We start from the raw sequence: 18,806 nt of genomic DNA on the forward strand, positions 1-18,806 counted from the left end.
TTCGCTGCTCACATCAGTATGGTAAACTCTGGATGTTTTTAAGCCTGTTACATCATTGTTCACATTCTGCATGCTTCTATGTTTGCACCATTTCTCAACAAACTGCTCCTACACTTGTTTTTGATGTGCCAGGACTGGGGAAATTGCTTGTTTATTCAGTTGGAATGGAAAGGCTGGGAACATACAAAGCATCTCTCTCATTTCTGAAAGCCAGAGGAATGCAAAGCATGAGGGGAGATTTCCACAGACCCTCTGGAAAGAATCAGATGATGCTTCAAAAACAAAATGATGTAATACATCATGTAGGGAATCAGATGTTTTTTTCCACAATAACAATAAAGCACTTTTCTGTTACTGGTTCCAAATGTGGTTGCAGGTTTAGATATCTTCCCAGGGTCTGCTGACTGTTCATACAAACAGAGAAACGCAAGGTGCACTAAAGGCAGTGCATCGCAAGACTGGGAGAGTGACAAACTATCCTAAAAAAAGTAGCTGTCTTACATCAGGATGTTCCCCATATTCCTTGTCAGTCATTGACTGCCTGTTGCAGGACAATTTCCAGTTTGTCTCTGCACATGTTTACATTCACAAAAGAAGTCTTGTAAATCATCCCAGTAGTTCAGTCCCACGTAAATTAGGCATAATTGGTATTACAGAGACCTTTTATCGTCTCACCTTTCTTTAGCTGGATGTTGAGCCTCCTCCCGACCTTTTTGGTAAATCCTGCAGTCGGCGTGGAGTTTACCCCCCTCTGAGGCGAGTGGGTGTGTCCTGTCGGAGGCTTGGCTGCAGAGACCGCTGGGTGAGTTAGAGGGGGGTAGCCGTCAGTCGGGTCTGGGTGAGTATGGGAATGCGGATGCGGATGGGAGTGTGGGTGACTTTGAGAACCGTGTCGGGACATCCTCTGCGGGGTGTGGTCAATGCCGGAGACGGTGCTGCCGGTCAGGGAGTCGGGGCTGAACCGGCCCGAGGCGTATGCCGGGTTCCTCTCGGCGTGGGACAGCTGCTCGTAGTGAGCCTTCATCGATGACGGCACCACGTGGAACATGATGACAGGAGAGCGCATGGCCTGACGGAACATGTTCTGGGCTCTGGGACAGAAAGAGCGGGAGGTAGTTTAAGGGAGAGATTTGGAAAGAGGACAGAGAGAGTCGATTATTCACCTAATTTCAGCCCTAAATACCTTTCTCAGCCATTCTTAACAATCGCATGCCTTCATACTTCATACACTACAAACTTGCTTATTGAAGCACTCCGCCTACTCTCTCATACACACCCATACTATATATATACAATCCATCTTCGCCCACCTGAACATTCTGACATGTTAATTAATACTTATTGCCAGTGTGAGCGGCTCTAAAAAGAGACTGAACCCTCCCCGACAGCTCCATCACATAATCCCCTCATTTGGCTGCAGATGAAGGAGACCTCTATCCGTCGGGTAGTTTGCAAAAAATCCTCTTAAACCCCCCTCTCGGTGTGAGCTCATGTACAGTAGGTGTGAATGGAAACGTATGTTTGCTGTCAGCACCCTGTAACAGCGGAGCCTTGTTAGCGCCACCTGTTTCAATAAAGCGGGCTTTGGTATGGCTCTTCCCTTGCCCCCCTGACAGCTGCACGGACATTCGGAAAATGCCGGGGGGCCCAGAATTTCTATTGCTCGCCTTGTCCCCCGTCCCCCATGAATGGCAACTGAAATTTGTCCCCCAGGAGAATTTCATTGTGAAATCCCAGGCCAGTTTTTTCCCAGCCACTAATGACCCTCCCCGAGGAGGATGGTCTTGTCTCGGCATCTTTACGACTTCAACCAGAATCAAGTGGCAGATGTGATCTGCTCCCTTATAAAAATACTGTTAAACAACAAGAGCAACTGTTGATGCTCTTGTACCAACACTATGTATGGAAGCCTTATTCCCACCCATTACATGACTTATGGCTCAACAGCAGGGTCGGCGGGGACATCATAACATGACTGGGATTATTTGGATGGTTCTCACTTACTCATGGTTATAGTATAGGTTGACTTGCCTAGTGTTTACCTTAGATTTATGTATCCACTCTAATCTAATGGAAGTGAAAGTTTAAACTATTTCTTCCTTTGTTGGAACAGCTGACAGCATGTTATATTGTATTATCCTAAATACAAGAATGAAGAGATAATGCTATTGAAGTGCAGCTCTGGTATATATATATCCATGCAAAACTATCTGCATGGCCAGATACCATAAAACATAATTTGGGTGAACAGACAATTTAAATTACTGTGTATAATGTCCCATGAGTCAGAAATGTATCATCATCATCATCATACAGTATGCTGTATGGGCACATATGTGGGTGGTTCTTTGCATGATAGTTCCCTTATATCACATACAAATTGCATATTTAGGTTGAAAAGTGTGCACTTATGCTGACAGGTGAAAATAAGATCAAACATAAATGCATCCCTGGATTTCTTAAACTGTAATCATCAGGTTACATTATATATGCAGCATGAAGGTACGCATGCAGCATATAGCATCTAGAAAAGAGGGAAGGGAGTTAGCAGGTGGATTCGGTTAGGCAGGTAATGAAAGCACGAAATGTGAACAGAGCTGAAAAGCAGAGGCTATGAATGTTAGGAGCCTTATTCCCATTCCTTCCAATGGAAGGAGCGAGTCCAGCGGAGAAGTTACTGAAACACAGGGGAATAAAGGCTGAGAGGATTGCAGGGGCCGCTTCAGCGATTGAGGGTGCGACCTACAGGAGTTTAATAGGGAAAGGTTAGCTTAGCACAGTGACGGGCGGCAGAGGAGCCTGTGCACTGGCAGGAGTGCAGAGAGGAGGCTAGAAAAGGTATGAGGAGAGAGGATAACAGATAAAAGAAGGGTTTAGGACTGTAGGTATAACAGGAGGGAAGAAGCGGAGGACCAAAAAGCCAATCACACAGGAAGTCCAGGGACCACCAGAGCTCAGCAGTGGGTCACATGAGCTGCTGTCTTACTGTTCAAAGCGGATGTTTCTCAGGTCCCCGTTATTGATACGGACGATACAGTCGTTCTCCTGGAAGAGGCTCTGCTGCTCGGCCTTGCCTCCCCTCTCCAGACGCTTGACCAACAAGCCAAGAGTCCTGAAATGTTTAAACGTTCATGTCAACAAGATGCAAGGCTATGGCCGAGGAGTCAATATGGCTGCTTTGCTGTAGGATGAGAGAGCTGAGGTGTAGAATTAACCTTATTATCTAGTGAATTCAAATCACTGGAAATGTCTTTGAACCCAATTTCACTTTTCTGCAAAAAGGTATTTAGACTTTGTGCACAAAGTGAAACAGAAAATCTTCTGTTCTTCTTCACCTGAAGGATTCTAAAGTTCACTCAAAGTGTCTGTCATCTTCAAGGCCTATAAAATTGTTGTATTTATCAGGCTATGCATTTTTCTGGTAGCGATTATACAAAAGCCACAGAACAAAAAATAAAATCTTGAAAACAAATGTTCCTGTTCCCATGGTCAGGGCTATCAGTCTGTGCCATGCTAATGAAAAGCCTTTTCAGTCAAAAAAAGAGAGCGCTACGCCTAATTGCTGCCTCTGCTTTATCATGCGGTACTTGAAAAGAGTGTGCAGTGTGGTCCTGTCATTTGCATCATCAGTGTACCAATGAGGCTTATGAGAGAAAGCAGCCACATCACATCAGGGTGCTTTAGAGGCTGTGTGGGGGAGGCATCTATTCAAAGGCAATCAACATATTCAAAAACTCCACTGTAGTTCTGCTGGGGTTCATGCTTTGCAGGTGTTAATTTTCTAACCCCTAAGACTCCTGTGGCCCTTTTCTAAGCAAAAAAGATAAACAAAGTGCTTTCAGAGAGCGACAAAAAGCAGAAACATTAAACACTGATAGCAGGCGGGTTGGAGAGAGGCCGGTCTATCGCACTGTAGCACTTCAGCCGCGCTGAGCTGCAACCGTTGTCGCCCTGTAATCCGGTGTGGCAAACTGGCTTATGCCTCCCCGCACAGCCGCAGCGAGAGGCTAACTTCACCTGAAAGGGCGCTTTGCGGATTATAGATCCGAGCCTGAGGAAGAAAATCAACCGCGGGTAGGAAAGACGGAATAAACCTAATCGAGTCTTCTTCGGTATATAGTCTGTGTCCGTGTGTATCGAGGCTTTTTCTGAGGTAGTATGAGCGAGTGTCGCCTAGGTAAATTGGGTTGATTTTAGGGTTTAATACTCGCCCTCGCCTAAGGCTTATAATTCAATATGAATGGGAATGTGATTACAAAGAGGGCAGAAAAGTTCAGGAGTTGAGAAAGTTCACAGACAATTCCACTGATTGAATCTGAGTGAGAACACAATGCGATTTGCTGTGGAGGGGCTATTTCTCTGATGAAAGCTGGGCATCTTAATCTTGGGACAACGTCTACTCTGACATTTCCCCAATAAAAGAAAAGTGCATTATAAATGTGCTTTTAGGTTGATTAAGTCGGGCAGAGAGAAAAGTGATATGATCTTGATTTTCAATAAAGTACGACAGTGAGTTTGCACTGATCGTATTTGTGAGTCTGCGGGCTGAGTCACACAGAAAGAAAGTTTGGACATTCGTGGGGTCGCAACTGGCAACTGGCAGAAACTATCTCAGCACTAGAAAATCTAGCAATAGAGCTATCTAAAATTGGTCTGCACTTGTTTTATAAATTCTCTTTCAATAATAAGAACCTTCATGTAAATGTCAGGTTTGAAAACAAAGCTATGCACTCAGCTATAGTGAGGGTTTAAACCGGATTCTTGTTGTAACTATGAAAGGCTGCGTGACTTTAATCACAACCTCCAAAAAACGCCTCTCTGGGAATATTTAAACCAGATGTGAAATTCCTCTAATTCCTTCACAGCTTTGTTCCAGCTGTGTATGTGTGCTTCTGAATGTGTTGTCAGTGTGCGTGTATGTGTGCGTGTGTGTGTGTGTGTGTGTGTGTGTGTGTGTGCACTGCTCAATGTATCCTTTGAATCATGTAAAGCTGATGTGACAGCAGCCACAGAGAAATATGACTGTCACCTGCAAACCCTAAACAAGCATGATTGATCACTGTAAACTGGCAAATGGCTTCATGATGCCGACAACGCAAACCTCTGTGTGTGTGTGGTGTGTGTGTGTGTGTGTGTATGCGAATGGCATCAAATTTAAAAAGTTTGAGTGATGAAGTGATTACACATCGGCACCGAAGAGGAATGCCCGGTATGCATGTGTGTTTGTATGTGGGTGCGTGTGTCTCAGGTGAGCACTCAGCACACTTCTCTCCAGCCCCCCAAAAAAAAAGCCAAAATGAGCACATTTAAAAAGTTATTTTTGCCAGAAACCAAATTCAACTAAAGCACATTTTTATGAGTCTATAATACGGCTGACAAGTCATCGGCCTAAGAGGGTAAGTGGGCAATTTTCTTTTTCTTTTTTTAATATAAAAGCTGACAGGTTTTAACCACTTGGTCATGTCAGAGCCAAAATTTTGCAGAGATCCAATGTTGGCAAAACTCTCTTTCCCAAATCAAACACAGCTAGTTAAATCACAGAAGTGTTAATATAGAGAGCAAGTAGATATAATGACAAGAGGTACTGTTTTTCATAGAGCATGCAGTTAAAGTTACGTTTTCACATAATTATATTTTGCATTTAGTACTACTACAGCAAACCTGTCTTATACAAATCTAAACACAAATAATAGATATACAACAGTGGTTTAAGTTCCTTATTCAGACATTTATTTAACAATTTATGACCTTTTTAGGTGTTCGTGGCCCTGTGGAGACTATTTCTCTCTGTTCCTCTCCTTCACTCTCTTCTAGTCTGTTTGAACAGCACCATGGCTCTGCTCTGGATATTCTTTACCTGCGGTCCCTGCCACTGAAAGGCACCACGTGGATTCCCAGGGGCCCGCCGTCGTTTGACACCTCCACCAGTTTGACTATGTCTCTGGGAGACGGTGACGGATGGAAGATGGAGAGGCCAGGGTGGGTGAATGTTGGGGGGAGGGAGTGGAGAGGAGAGGAGAGTAGAGGAGAGGGGTGACACCATGTGGGGAAAAACAAAACAGGAAATGAGATGATGATGAAAGAAACAAGATGACGACAATAGAGTGGTGTAAATAAATAAAAACAGAAAGCAAGAAGGCGTTGGAGGATACTGACGAAAACAGACAATAAAACAGAGCAATCCAAATAAATCGAGCACATGTAAGGGATAACAAGGAATACTGAAGGTTTTTAAAAAATCCTCACATACACCCACAATTCAGACTTAAGCATATCTTCAAAGGCAGACTGGGATTTTATTTCTTTAGGGCTGCACCTTCAAGACACATCAGTATCTATTAGTTGTAAACCGTTCTTTTAAGTGTCACATTTTTAGAACATGTCTGATGTCATTCAACCTATGTGCAGATGTTTGATGCACTACAAACCAATTCAAAGTGTTCAAAAAAAAACACGCTTGATGCGTGAAGCTCACTTTGACACTGTAGCTTGCTGCTAACCATGTCCTTGTTTTTTTTCTTCTTTTGAGTCACATTTCAGCGATTCAAACTGATCACAGCCCACTACATGATGTGTTTTGAAGTTTGAGTAAAATTCTGTGACAGTTGAACACTTTGACAAAGTTTTGTGTGTTTCAAGTGTAAATGACTGAGCCTAAGGTCAGTGCATGGTCCCTTGGTATCTGGAAACTTTAAACTGATTGAGACTGTAAATGTGCAAACTGCTATGCACAGCTGAAAAACAATAACACTTAATAATGAAAGGAAGGAAAAGTAAATCTCCTACTCAGACAGATGCATTACCGATGAAGCCCTATGCTGTATATAATTTTAATGCATTTGTATGTGGATGACTATTCATCATTTGACCCTTTAAACCCACAAAACACAGTTACAGCTATTTGTTTTTCCGGGGCAGCATTCTTCACCCGTTAGTCTGTAAAACATCTGCACCCAAGCACATTTTACAAGATGCCGAATCTAATCGACCTGCAGCTTTGATACAATGACTATGATTAGCTCGGGGAAAATGGGCCCCTTGTTGACAACTAAGAGGCAGGAGAAGCCAGAGTCTCTGGGAAATCACAGGAATAATAACAATACCATACCTGCATATTAAACTGGAAGCATGCAACGGAGCAAAATAACAAAACAAAACACAGTTGTTAATAACAGGAGCTGAATGGGTTAGCGCGTGGGAGAGCTCTGATGGCGAGACGAGGATCATTTCGCTCCCACAAAAGAGAATTATGTAAATCAGGAGGCAGGGTTGAAATGAGATTTTCTACAAACAAACCTGGATTACAATACAGAACCTGTTGGTCTAACTTTAAAGTACTTATGTATGTAATTATGTAGAGAAAGGGAGGAGAGTGCAGATTCACCCAGGTCAACTTTGAAGGGAAAAGCTAGTTTTACACAACTTTATTTTTCATAGTTTTGGCCATCATTCGTACTGGTAATAATGGTGCTCGCAAAGTCAGTTGCTGAGATCTGCAAACAAGGGAACATCACTATCTGAGCAAGATTCATTTGTTGAATCCAATGTTTTCATTATTGAAATAATGGCCAAAACTAAAAGAAACGTAGATTTGGTGATACAAAAAAACAAAAACAGTTTTAATTCCAAAACTATCCATTTGTCATCTAGAAAAGTTTAATGAAACATTTGCATAAATACTGATCTTGAACTTAATCTTCAATAGTGCAACTTTAACTACATTGAAACTATAAATGTTCAGATTCAGTTATTTTTTAGAGAAGAGGTGTTACTTTTCCCAAATGGTGGATATCACATTTTGGAATAAAACTGATTAAATATTCAGCAGTTTGATCACCAGTAACACCTGTGTCAGTACGTTATTGAGTTTCAGCAGGAAAGCGAGGGTACAGACAGGCAAGAAGTGGGGAAGCAGATGCATGACTGAAGGACTTACTCTAGTGACCTCACAGGGGTGTGGTCCATGCAGGAGTCAGCGCGACCAACCGGCTCAATCCTGCCATTTTCTTCTTCTCTGGCCTCTTCATCCTAGAACAAAAGCACAGACAAGCAAAGGAAGAGTGAGATGGCTTCAGAGAGCAGTATTCCTGTTGGGTTGGTATGAAGTGACTGTACAAAAGGTGTCCAACTAAACTGCTGCTGCTATCAAATGGCAAATCTGAGCTAGACGATTGCTGCTGTAGCACCAGAGATTCAATGGTGGCAAGTTGAAAGGCAACACACAATGATGACTGGATGTTAAGATAACGTAGCATGAGATGCTTTTTAGTTTTCCTTGCCAGCAAACTAAATGGCTGGCAATTAGTCGATGGGTCTCTTCACAAAAAATGGATGCTGTGATCAGACAAAACATTTCTTGCCTTTCCAGATGGTTCCTAGTTCTGATTGGCTGAGCAACATGTCAAACCCAGTTTATTAGTCTGGGCTCAATCCAGACTAAAAGCTTGCAGTTTTTATGACCCTAATGACCTCCAGGGACAGGAAATTGAACAGCCATGGTGTTGCAGAGCTCTTCACAGTTGTGAGGAGGCAAATAATTATTTTTGCTTGTCTTCCCAAGGGCCTTGTAAAGCTTCCAGGATGGAAAATCATCTGTCTTCCAGTAAGACACAGGATGAAATAACAAATTATGGTGCCCAATGCTCATTGTCCTTCCTGATTCACCAAGTCTGGAGAAGCAGGCGATTTCAGGGTGATTTTGGGCAGGCATAGGACTTCCCAAGTTTGTTTCTTAAATTCCTGGTTAAGTTTAGGAGGTAAAAATCTTAAGTATCTTTCAGAAGTGGAAAAGTAGGCTAACCTGACGAAGCCAAGACGAGCAGATCGGAGGAGGTCGTCCACTGGTATAAAAATACATGCCCTTTAAAAATTCTTATATCTTCAAAATTACATTGCCTTTGCCCTCTCCTCTTGTATTAACTGTGGACAGCATCTGTTTGAATACTGAAGCTGAGACTCATGACATGTACATGCAAACACACACACACTCACATTCACACGCAGACAGAGCACTGAAAGCAAAGAGGAGAAAAATGAGAAGCAGAGAAAGAAGGTCATTAAAATTTCAGGGCGACACCGGAGAGGAGAGACGAGCGAGCAGCAGCAGGAGCTGCGCAGGCCTCCCCGGCAACCAGCCGCCTCATCAGTATGAAAATGAGCCTGCCGTTACCGTGGCTGCCGTACGGTTGCCATGACACTTTGGGTGCCTGGAGGACACACAGCTACAGGGCAGTGCATGAGTGTGTACATGTGTGAGACACAGTGTGCACTGACTGCCATCTTGCAGTGTAGAAGTCGTCTCCTGCTGGCTAAAAGTGCAGACTGTCACAATGAAAACAGAAAGACAACAAGTCTGACTCGCAGCTTTCTTCAGACAGACAGAGATGAAAATGTGCAAGGCATATAGATGGTGTGTGTGCATGTAGGCTTGTTTTGCTACATTCGTGGGGTCCAAAAAGCAGGAGCCACCAACTTGTGGGGTCCGACAGCTTTGTGGAAACAAGGATTAAGACTTAAGACCCCCCGCCTCCTCCAATCTAAGTTAACAAAAACACATCGATTGTTATTTTCAGAAAAAACGATCCTCCTAAACATTACACACTGGGCCTTTAAAAAGCTGGTAAATACAAAGTGTTTCCTTGAAGAACACAATAGGCAACTAACATGAGTCAGTTATGCAGCCCAACCACCATCTCCACTTGTCTTTATTCAGAACTTGGACAAAGAAATTTCAAAAGTTTGAACAGAATAAAATTTTGGAACTCAAAGGCTTTACTAGACGGCATAAAGTGAAAAAGACTAAATTTGCTCGGTACTCAAAGCATTCCTGAATCACTAAAAGAGCCCACAAATGACTCTCTGAAGGAGGACATTAAATTGTTCTGCCTTGATGTCCTGACAACAGACTTGAAAATATAAGCACATGTGGAAGACTATAAAGAAGACAGTGTGGTTCTTAAAAGACATTTCTTGGATCGGTGGACAGCAGCACCACATTCAAAACCTTTTTACAGCACCATAAAAGAGTTTAAATGTGAGCACTTCAAACATTTATAAAGAGAACATTCCTAAAATGGGTCTCTACATTGCCAAATATCTGTGCCAAAACTATATAGGGCAAACCTATGATTTATTTACTAGTAATGTATGGAGTGCACCTATGATAATATCCAAGAACACACAATCACACACAGAGGCCAGATAAAAAGAAAGTCCAACAGACAGAGAAACAATAACAACTCAAAGAGCCTCAGAAACACATCTAACACTATTCAATATTTATCAGGAGACGAGGAAGTGAGGCTGGGGGACACCAGAGAGGGAGAGGAGTCGCTATCTGAGGAAGAGTAAATGAGATCGGCATTCATCACAGCATACGCAGGCATCTCACAGACCCTTTATTTCAATACGCATCATCTCTGAGGAATCTGGCTGCACACTGACAATTCTATTCTACAGCCGGAGACAGTGTGTGTGTGTGTGTGTGTGTGTGTGTGTGTGTGTGTGTGTGTGTGAGATAGAAGAAGGAGAGCAAGATTGAAAAGAGAAAGATGAGGAAACACAATTATTTGTGGTATGTGTGGTAAAGAATGTACAGCATTATATATTCATTTATAGCAGCTGCCATTGGTCAATTATATACAACCCATTCATGTACAATATAAATACATTAGACCAATGAAAAAAATCTAATTCAGTGGTTTGGTTTTTCTTGATTTCCCCAACATGCTGTTGATTTTGTTCAAAGACAGACATAGTGGAAAACAATCAACTACTCATGTAGTAGAGGTTGTGGAGCTTTTGATCATACTACATGATCTTCATCAGCAGACGGAATTAGTTGTCATTGAATTCTCAGCCATGTTGGTCTTTTGCTCTTTTTCCAGAAAATGGAAATTTGACTATTGACTAAAATCTACAATTCAAATGGGCAAATCCATCTGCGGATGAATTTCCTCTGACGTGATCTAAAGCTTCAGAGCAGCGACTACCAAACGAACCTTGTGGTGAGAAACTTCTAAAGGTCGGGGATGAAGTTTGAACCTCAGCTGATGGAAGTGATTTTTCAATCTGCTTTTCATTCTTTCCACTTTTCTGCTACTATAAAGGTTTTAGGTCTATTTGATCTGAACAAAATGACAGCCTGCTCCTGTTTTATGCTGTGGAAGAACCTTGCTTTGTGGAATGAAAACTGTGTGGAGGCTGTTAGTGGTGGACAATGTCCTGTTTAATTACAGTATACCTACCCTGTACCTATTAGTCAAATGGAGCACAGCATGATTTATTCATGTTCAACAACATGGTCTATTGCTAAAATGATTGGTTATGTTTACATGAACCGTGTTTTTGGTATTGGAGAGGAGAGGAGAGGAGAGAAATATAAGGCACATTATGAAATATTAAGTTGTATCATCGGTTGAAGAAAACAATACCAGCTTCTTCCCAACATTAGCAGCAACTCTCACTGACTGGAGCAGTCTGACTGACAGATGGACCAATCAGTTCTTACTTCAGCTTCCCCCCTCCAAAGGTCCAGAAGGAGACACTCAAGAGAGGCATCGGCACACATTCCCAACCACACCATCAAGACGTCGCCCATTCCCGTTCCTGGGAGTGGGCCGGGCGAGCAGAGGGATAGATAGCCGCATTAATAATTCAGGGCTGAGTTGGGGGGTTAATGGCTAGCAGGCAGACAGGCAGGCATGCAGGTACGAGCGGCCGTTGTGTTTTCCAGCCGAGTCATTGTTTGTTTCCTGGATGTGGAGAAGGAGAGGCAGGCGGGCAGTTTTCAGGCCCGGGGGCTCATTAAAGATTAATAGGAGAATCCATTGGGGCCTGTCCTTTCTATCTCTCAGACTAAATGAAGTGGTCTGCGCCTAGTGTGTATGTGTGTGTATGTATGGGAGAGAGAGTGAGTGGAGTAATGCTGCACTTTAATGAAGTGCTGCCCGCTCCCCTTTCCTGCCACTTTGACCGCACTGTCACAAACTGATGCGGATGCACGTACACAGACACACAGACAGGGATGGGGAGGAGGGGGCTTTATTTGCAGGAATGGAGCTTAGCTTTTTTAAAATGCAGACAAAAATCTTTAGAGACAAAATGCAAACATTTTGATGTTGAATAAATCTTAAATGAGACAGTTTCCATAAATGTTTAAAATCTGTAAAAAATAAAAAAAAAATGTAACAAAGCTAGAGTACAGACACTTTTTACATTCAATTGTGCCATTGTACCTAGATCCCATAATCCCTTTGAAATGGCATTAAACTTTAAATTCAAAATCTGTTTAAATATGAATGATCTCCAAAATGTTATACTATGAGAAGTGTTTGATCGTAAGGGTTGATGCTGAAGTTGCTCATTTTCTTTGTGAAATAGGAAGTGATGTAAAGTGATGCAACAGTGAGAAACGTTGATACACCTTGTCAAGTTGATTGCTGACAGCGGCAATAAAGCCGAGTCAAAGTGATGGCGTCTCACATAATGTAGAATTTCACACAAACAAAGCAACATCACAAGCGGAGTAATATCAAAGTTTGCAAACTGGAAACTTTAGCAAATGTTTATCCTGATAAATGGCTAATTTCAGTGTAACGTTCACTGGGTTTACCTTGAGAAAGGCTTTTACCTTAAATGAGGAAGGTAGTCTGAGTGATCTCAGACTAAGAGTTCAAATGCAACTGACCAAAAAACGCCATCTTTGGTTTAGTTGAAATATCATTTAAATGACCATTCAAACAGGGCAAACAACATGCAGAATTGTCGCATTTGAACTTAAAAAAAAAAAAAAAGAATAGTAGCTTTCTATTTACGGTGCACCTCATGTTAGCAAGTATAAAATTGTGCATAAAAATAAATGTGTTCACATGCACATCATTAAGTGTAACTCTTATTCATAAGTCTACACCTTTCCTTACTGACAATATACCACATGTTGAACATTCACAGCGAGACAGCACACAAAAACTGACATCCATCACTGTTGACTGGTATCTGTGTCCTCTCCAGCAGAGCTCCATATGTGCAAGACCAGATGAAACACTGAACCAGAGACCATAAATTAGCCATAACCTCTAACCCTTTAACCTGAAGACTACTACACACCATCTGGGTCTAAGTAAAACAGAGAGCAATAGATAAAAGATAAAGAGTTTAACTAATACTCAAAACCATCCTTGTATATAAATGTCCACGAGGAATCACTGCTCCTGTGGTTTTTAGATTCCACTTTTTTCAGCTCTGACACTGCGCTAGAGCATGAGGATTGATGAGTGAGATCATCAAATTAGAGCAAAAAAGACAAGAGCTTTGAGTTTAGTACTTCAAAGAAAGAAAGGAGCAGCACACAGATTGACAAAAGCACCAGTGAAACAAATAGCTTCTGGGTCAGTTGGTGTGTGACCCCTTTCAGGAAGAGGCAAAAATAATAAATAAATCAGACCAGTTTCTTGGGAGGTGAGACACACCAACACACACAAACACACACAGGTTCAGGTGTGCTCATCTCATAGACAGCCTATCTTCAGATTTCCACCCGAACACTCACTGAAAGGTTCCCTGCAGCCTGCCGAATGGACACAGACACATTACATTGTGTCAAAGGATGTAATGATCAAACTTCAATGCACATGACCTTCTATGTCTTATTTACTGGGTCAGTCACTGAGGTCAAAGATGCTGCCGTGGTCTACTGATGCTGGTGTAGGATGTCAGGCTGATACAAGCTGTGAAAGGGATCCGTATTTAACATTTAATGTAGCTATAATGTTACTGAACTAGTTTGTTTGGCAGGAAATAAACAAACACTACTACTGCTTTCAAAGTTTTGGTGGCAAAAGGTATTAGAGCGCACTTCTTAGGATCAAGCAACCTTGATGCCCCTGATAACGTTGACACTGCAGTGCACAACACAGTCTAATCTGTCATGACAGAGAGACGTTTGATGAATGTCGACGCGCGGCTCACTGCGAGACCACAATGCATCATTAAAAGCGAGCTTTCAATTACAGATCCCTGCGCTAATTCAATTAGTCTCCTTTGAAGACACTTTGATAATGGGATCCAGACGGGAGGACGGCATCGTCAATAACTCCAGGATTCATTGAGCTAAGGGGATGTTATCTGAGTTTATATCATCCTGGCTGACGGCTGGAGGATGGCGTGTGTTTGTGTGTTGTGTTTGTGTGTTGTGTTTGGTTGTGAGGAATGGGCATGTAGAAAATGGCGACAAAAGAAAGTGCTTATGTCTGCATATATGAAACTTTAGGAGACATTATTAACTGACATTATTATCTACATACAAGCTTTTGTATCTGTGGTTGTCTCATGTAACATCTCCACTCAAAGGTCTCATTTTGTGATATGACGACTCCTCCATTTGGGGGGGGGTAATTCCGACCTTCTCCCATTATTTTCAAGTGCACAATATAGGTCTATATTGGTGTTCAATATCAACAAAAGCCCTTCTTAAAATATTTCAGCATTTTCGTCTTCTTGAGAGTTCATCTAAATTGTTTTACTTGACACTGACATGTATCGTGCCTGTGTAAATATCCAATTATGGCCAAAAAGACAGCTCTGTCCGTATGCAGTAGCGGTCTTTCCGTCTAGGGCTGTGCTCCATGGTTCAAACCAGCCTCTCCGAGTTGCAATTAAAGGAAATATTACACTAAAGCAAACCAACCTTTGACTTTTGTGTTTGGGTAAATGCCCTTACACGTTTCAACATGGCAACGCTCTCGTGCACGAATCCAGGTCCATAAAGAAAAGGTTTATGCAGACTGGTGTGAAAGAACTTGATTGGTTGAAATCAATCACCAACTATTTTGATAATCGATTTTTAGTCATTTTTTAAGAACAAAAGTCACTCTGATTCCAGCTTCTCAAATGTGAATATTTCTGATTCTTTAGTCCTCTATAACATTAAACTGCAGGGTTGTCGACAAAACAAGACATTTGAGGATGTCACCTTGGGCTCTGGAAAACAGTAATCAACATTTTTCACAATTTATGGACCAAACAACTATGTGATTAATTGAAAAACTGATCGAAAGATTAAGCATTTGCTGCAGCCCTAATGGTCATGTGGCTGAATGAGAGCATATCCGTGCAAGCAAAATCTGGTGGAAAGTCCTCTAAGAGAAGGGGATATATATATATATATATATATATATATATATATATATATATTATAGCAGCAGATTATGTTCAGTTATCACATATGGGTGTAATGTTCACCTGTCCACATACTTCTGGCCATGTAATACACCTTGTCCTTTGTCATGCTCGGCCAAATTAAGTTTAGAACCTGTAACCCAGTGTACAGAAAGTGGGCTTTCTCCACAGCTCGTCTGCACACATACAGTATCTGCTGCGTCTGTGTACATCACAGAATTACTGGCGGCGACAGCAATAACAACGAGAGCAAAATGAGACTTCCAGCACTTCCTAAATTACCACACTGCTGCTGTAGCGATCCACTTAATTCAACTGCAATTTCTGCGATCCAATTCAATCAAAGTAGATGGGATTGGTAGAGGGGTATCGCCACAGCAAATTATGCACTGCAATTTTCTCAGAAATAATAGACAATGGAGGCCTCATCAGGAATCTAAGCAATTTCAAAACTCACATTTTAGAAGCCAGTGTCCCCTGAGAGCTCAGTCATTGTCACTCGAAATAGAATTGTGAGGTGTGAATGACTTGTTTTTCGTTTGATTCAGCACACTAAGAAGGGCAAAGCGGGATGTTTACGGCTTGATTTTTTCCGATCTTTAATAGAGATATCTTGTAGGTAAAAAAATACAGATTAGTGAAAACTATTTCTCCTGAGAGTGCAGGAGAGATGAAGTGAGTGATAGGACAGAGAAATGAAAGACTAGAGGAAAAAAGAGGAAAGGTAGGCAGAGAGAGACTGACTCACAGAGAATGACAGAGAGGCAGATAGCGAGACGGACAAAGACACATTACGCAGAGGAACAGAAAGCCATGACAAAGCTCGTTCAAAGGATGACAAATGACGCTTGGAAAAGTCCCAACTGGAAATCTGCGGGGATTCAGGGATGTTCTGGCATTTTATGCTTTGGTTCCTGGTTGTCAGAGACAAAAAGAAGCTAAAAAGTTTGTCCATCAGTTACATGTTTTCTAGAAAACCATTCACCAATTTTTTTCATCACATTACATCTTACATATTGATATCCCACAGAAACATATCGGTGATTCTACTTCAAAGCTTCAATACGAGCTAACACTTCTTTAAGAAGCAGAAATTCACCAGTAATACCCTCCTCCGACACAGCTGAGGTCCTCGTCCGGTCCTCTCAGGCTGTCTGGCATTCCAGTGGTGTGGATGGATTATTTAGACAGTAATCAGCCGGAGTCAGAGCTGAACATTGATGTAGGCCTGAATCCAACACACACTGACAGAATCAGCTTGACTTGGCTCTCCTGACAATGCCAAACATGACACAGGTGGAGGCAATGTGTGTGTGTGTGTGTGTGTGTGTGTGTGTGTGTGTGTGTGTGTGTGTGGAGAGTGAGTGAGTGAGAGAGAGTGTAGGATACAGTAGAGGAGTACAGTAGGTGGAATGTAAGTGAGATGGAAAGAAAGGAGGAGAGGAAAGTTTGTAAAAAAGTGTGCATGTGTGTGTTTATACCATATGTAAATCATATGGGGGACAGGACTGGAAGGGATCAAGCATGTACACACACACACGCAAACACACTAACACACTAACACAATAACTGACACTAACAACTTAGATAATCATTGGTTGAGCTTCAGAAGAACTGCTGGCTCTGAGGACCTTGGGGTGAGATGATTGCTTTGTCAACTGCTGTTTCTAAGGTCAAGAATGTGAACCTCAAGTATGTAATGAATATATGCAGCAACACTGAAGCATTGTGAGCAAAATACAGCCTACACCCATGTGTCAAATTTCTGCAGATGAGTTCATTTTCAGATAAATATCTTGAAAAGTTAGAAAGGGGGAGGACGTGGATGAATATTTGGTTTCTGGATGTTTCGGGGGTTTTCTAACACTGGTAGAATCATAAAACATTTACGATGTTGATATATTTCTAGTGAGGTAAGTGGAAATATTTCACCACAGCTACCTGTAGACAGAGTAGAGCTGTGGTGTTGAGGGCATGTGGGATGTTTCTGTGTGTGATTTTTCAATTCACTGAGCATATTAACACCAACCATAACACAGTTCAGGTATCACAAATCTTCACTCCAATTCCAGACTTTTCACCTAAAAAAATGGAAATACAATAACACAAAGATGGCAGAACTTTTCTAAACCATGGGAAACCATTTCAGAGTAGCTTTGTGTGGTTTCATCAGGTGTATGGGAGCTACAGCAGGTCTAAACCTCTTGGTGCATTCACTGTGTGCCCTAAACACAGAGGTGACCCGGGTGGAGTGTGGCCGGTCACACAGCTTGTTACGCGATGCACCGTTTACCGAGATGACACTCCCCGATGGAGCCGCCACCATTGAGCAAAATAACAGGGAAAGCAGACCAAAATGCCCCTCTGAGAGGAAGGATGCTGTGGATAATGGTGACAGGCCACACACACACACACCACACACACACACACACACACACACACACACACACACACACAGGGCTGTCAGAGTGAAGGCCATTATTGTGACCGACTCCAACTGTAATGGCTGCTGCTGAGAAAAAGGAGTGTGTCTATATAAACAAGTCAGAGAAGCAAAAAAACTCACATTCACCTCTTTTTTCCACTTCCTGCTGCAGTGCTTTGCAGCAGTGTGTGCTGCACCTTCAGCAGAAACTCCTCCAGCTGCACATGTAACAGCACAGCCAATGACTCAGGAGCTGAACATGTAAACCGATAATAAAACGTTATCATTACCAAGTCGATTTTTCTCATTATAATGCGGTGTAGCCGTTGCTTTGGGAGCTTAAAACAGAGGAAAATACGGCAAAACTTAAATATAATTAAGATTTAAATATATGTGCCGACACTTCTGCACAACAACAGTGAACAATCAGGTCCTTGCTGACCTGCTGTTTGACCATCTTCTCAATCTTATCAATTGGTGTTGATGGGATTTTGTGTTTATTATCATGTGCTGATATGTGTTTTTAAACTCCTTATACACTAAACAAAATTAAGCTAATTCACAAATGCAAATGAATGTTTTGACACATTGCCAGTGGAGGCAATGTAGATGATTTTGGAACTGCCGAACATCAATATTTTATCCCGAAACACAAAAGGTTTTAGGTGAAAATCTGTCATTAACATGCAAGATTATTGTGTTCCTGCGAGGTATGTTTAATATTAATATGAACTTTATCTGAAATTCCATCTAAATCTGGCATTAAAATCAATGCAACTCCAAAGCTTAATGAGGATGATTAAGACCCAAATACACAAAAGAAATGATTTCTTTTCTGTCAGAATTACAGACATTTGAACAATATCCCAGGCGCAAACAGTGGCCTGACCATTATTTTAGTGCTTTGGGTAGATGCTGGGGGGTTCAGGTGTTGTGAAAATCAAACCTCTGACCCTTCAGACACAGCAATATCTCTTCCATTTGCAGGATTTCATTGCCAGGGCACACCAGTTCTCAATAATCAGCTCTATCGCTCTTCTGTCAGATCTCTCAGATTCTCCTCTGATAACAGCTGACACCTGCTGTTGTCATCCTTCTTGTCTGCCTTTGATCGTTTTATAGACCTGTGATAAACTCCTCGGCAAAAAACACTACCATCTTCTTTCTCCTTTCACTGTCTCTATCTCTTCTTCATTCTCTCTGC

The 18,806-nt window shown here is 41.9% G+C and overlaps 1 protein-coding gene across 9 annotated transcripts in view; it reads right to left on the minus strand.

Moving 5' to 3' along the window:
• LOC127366928 (partitioning defective 3 homolog) overlaps window positions 1–18,806 on the minus strand; it is a 227,449-nt gene that overhangs the window by 109,832 nt on the left and 98,811 nt on the right. For 7 of the 9 annotated variants that reach the window (XR_007885414.1, XM_051406444.1, XM_051406390.1 and 4 more), the window contains exons 6-9: window positions 7,937–8,028; window positions 5,858–5,941; window positions 2,987–3,112; window positions 676–1,091 (exon numbers count right to left, since the gene is read on the minus strand). Coding sequence is in view for 8 of the 9 variants with exons in the window: in XM_051406444.1 (XP_051262404.1) it covers window positions 676–1,091; window positions 2,987–3,112; window positions 5,858–5,941; window positions 7,937–8,028 (718 nt within the window). In the remaining variant the exon portion in view is untranslated. The remainder of the gene's footprint in view (window positions 1–675; window positions 1,092–2,986; window positions 3,113–5,857; window positions 5,942–7,936; window positions 8,029–18,806) is intronic. The other 2 variants (XM_051406417.1, XM_051406423.1) reach the window with 2 other exon arrangements.

Source organism: Dicentrarchus labrax, unplaced genomic scaffold (assembly GCF_905237075.1).
Source record: "Dicentrarchus labrax unplaced genomic scaffold, dlabrax2021, whole genome shotgun sequence".
Classification (NCBI taxonomy): Eukaryota; Metazoa; Chordata; class Actinopteri; family Moronidae; genus Dicentrarchus; species Dicentrarchus labrax.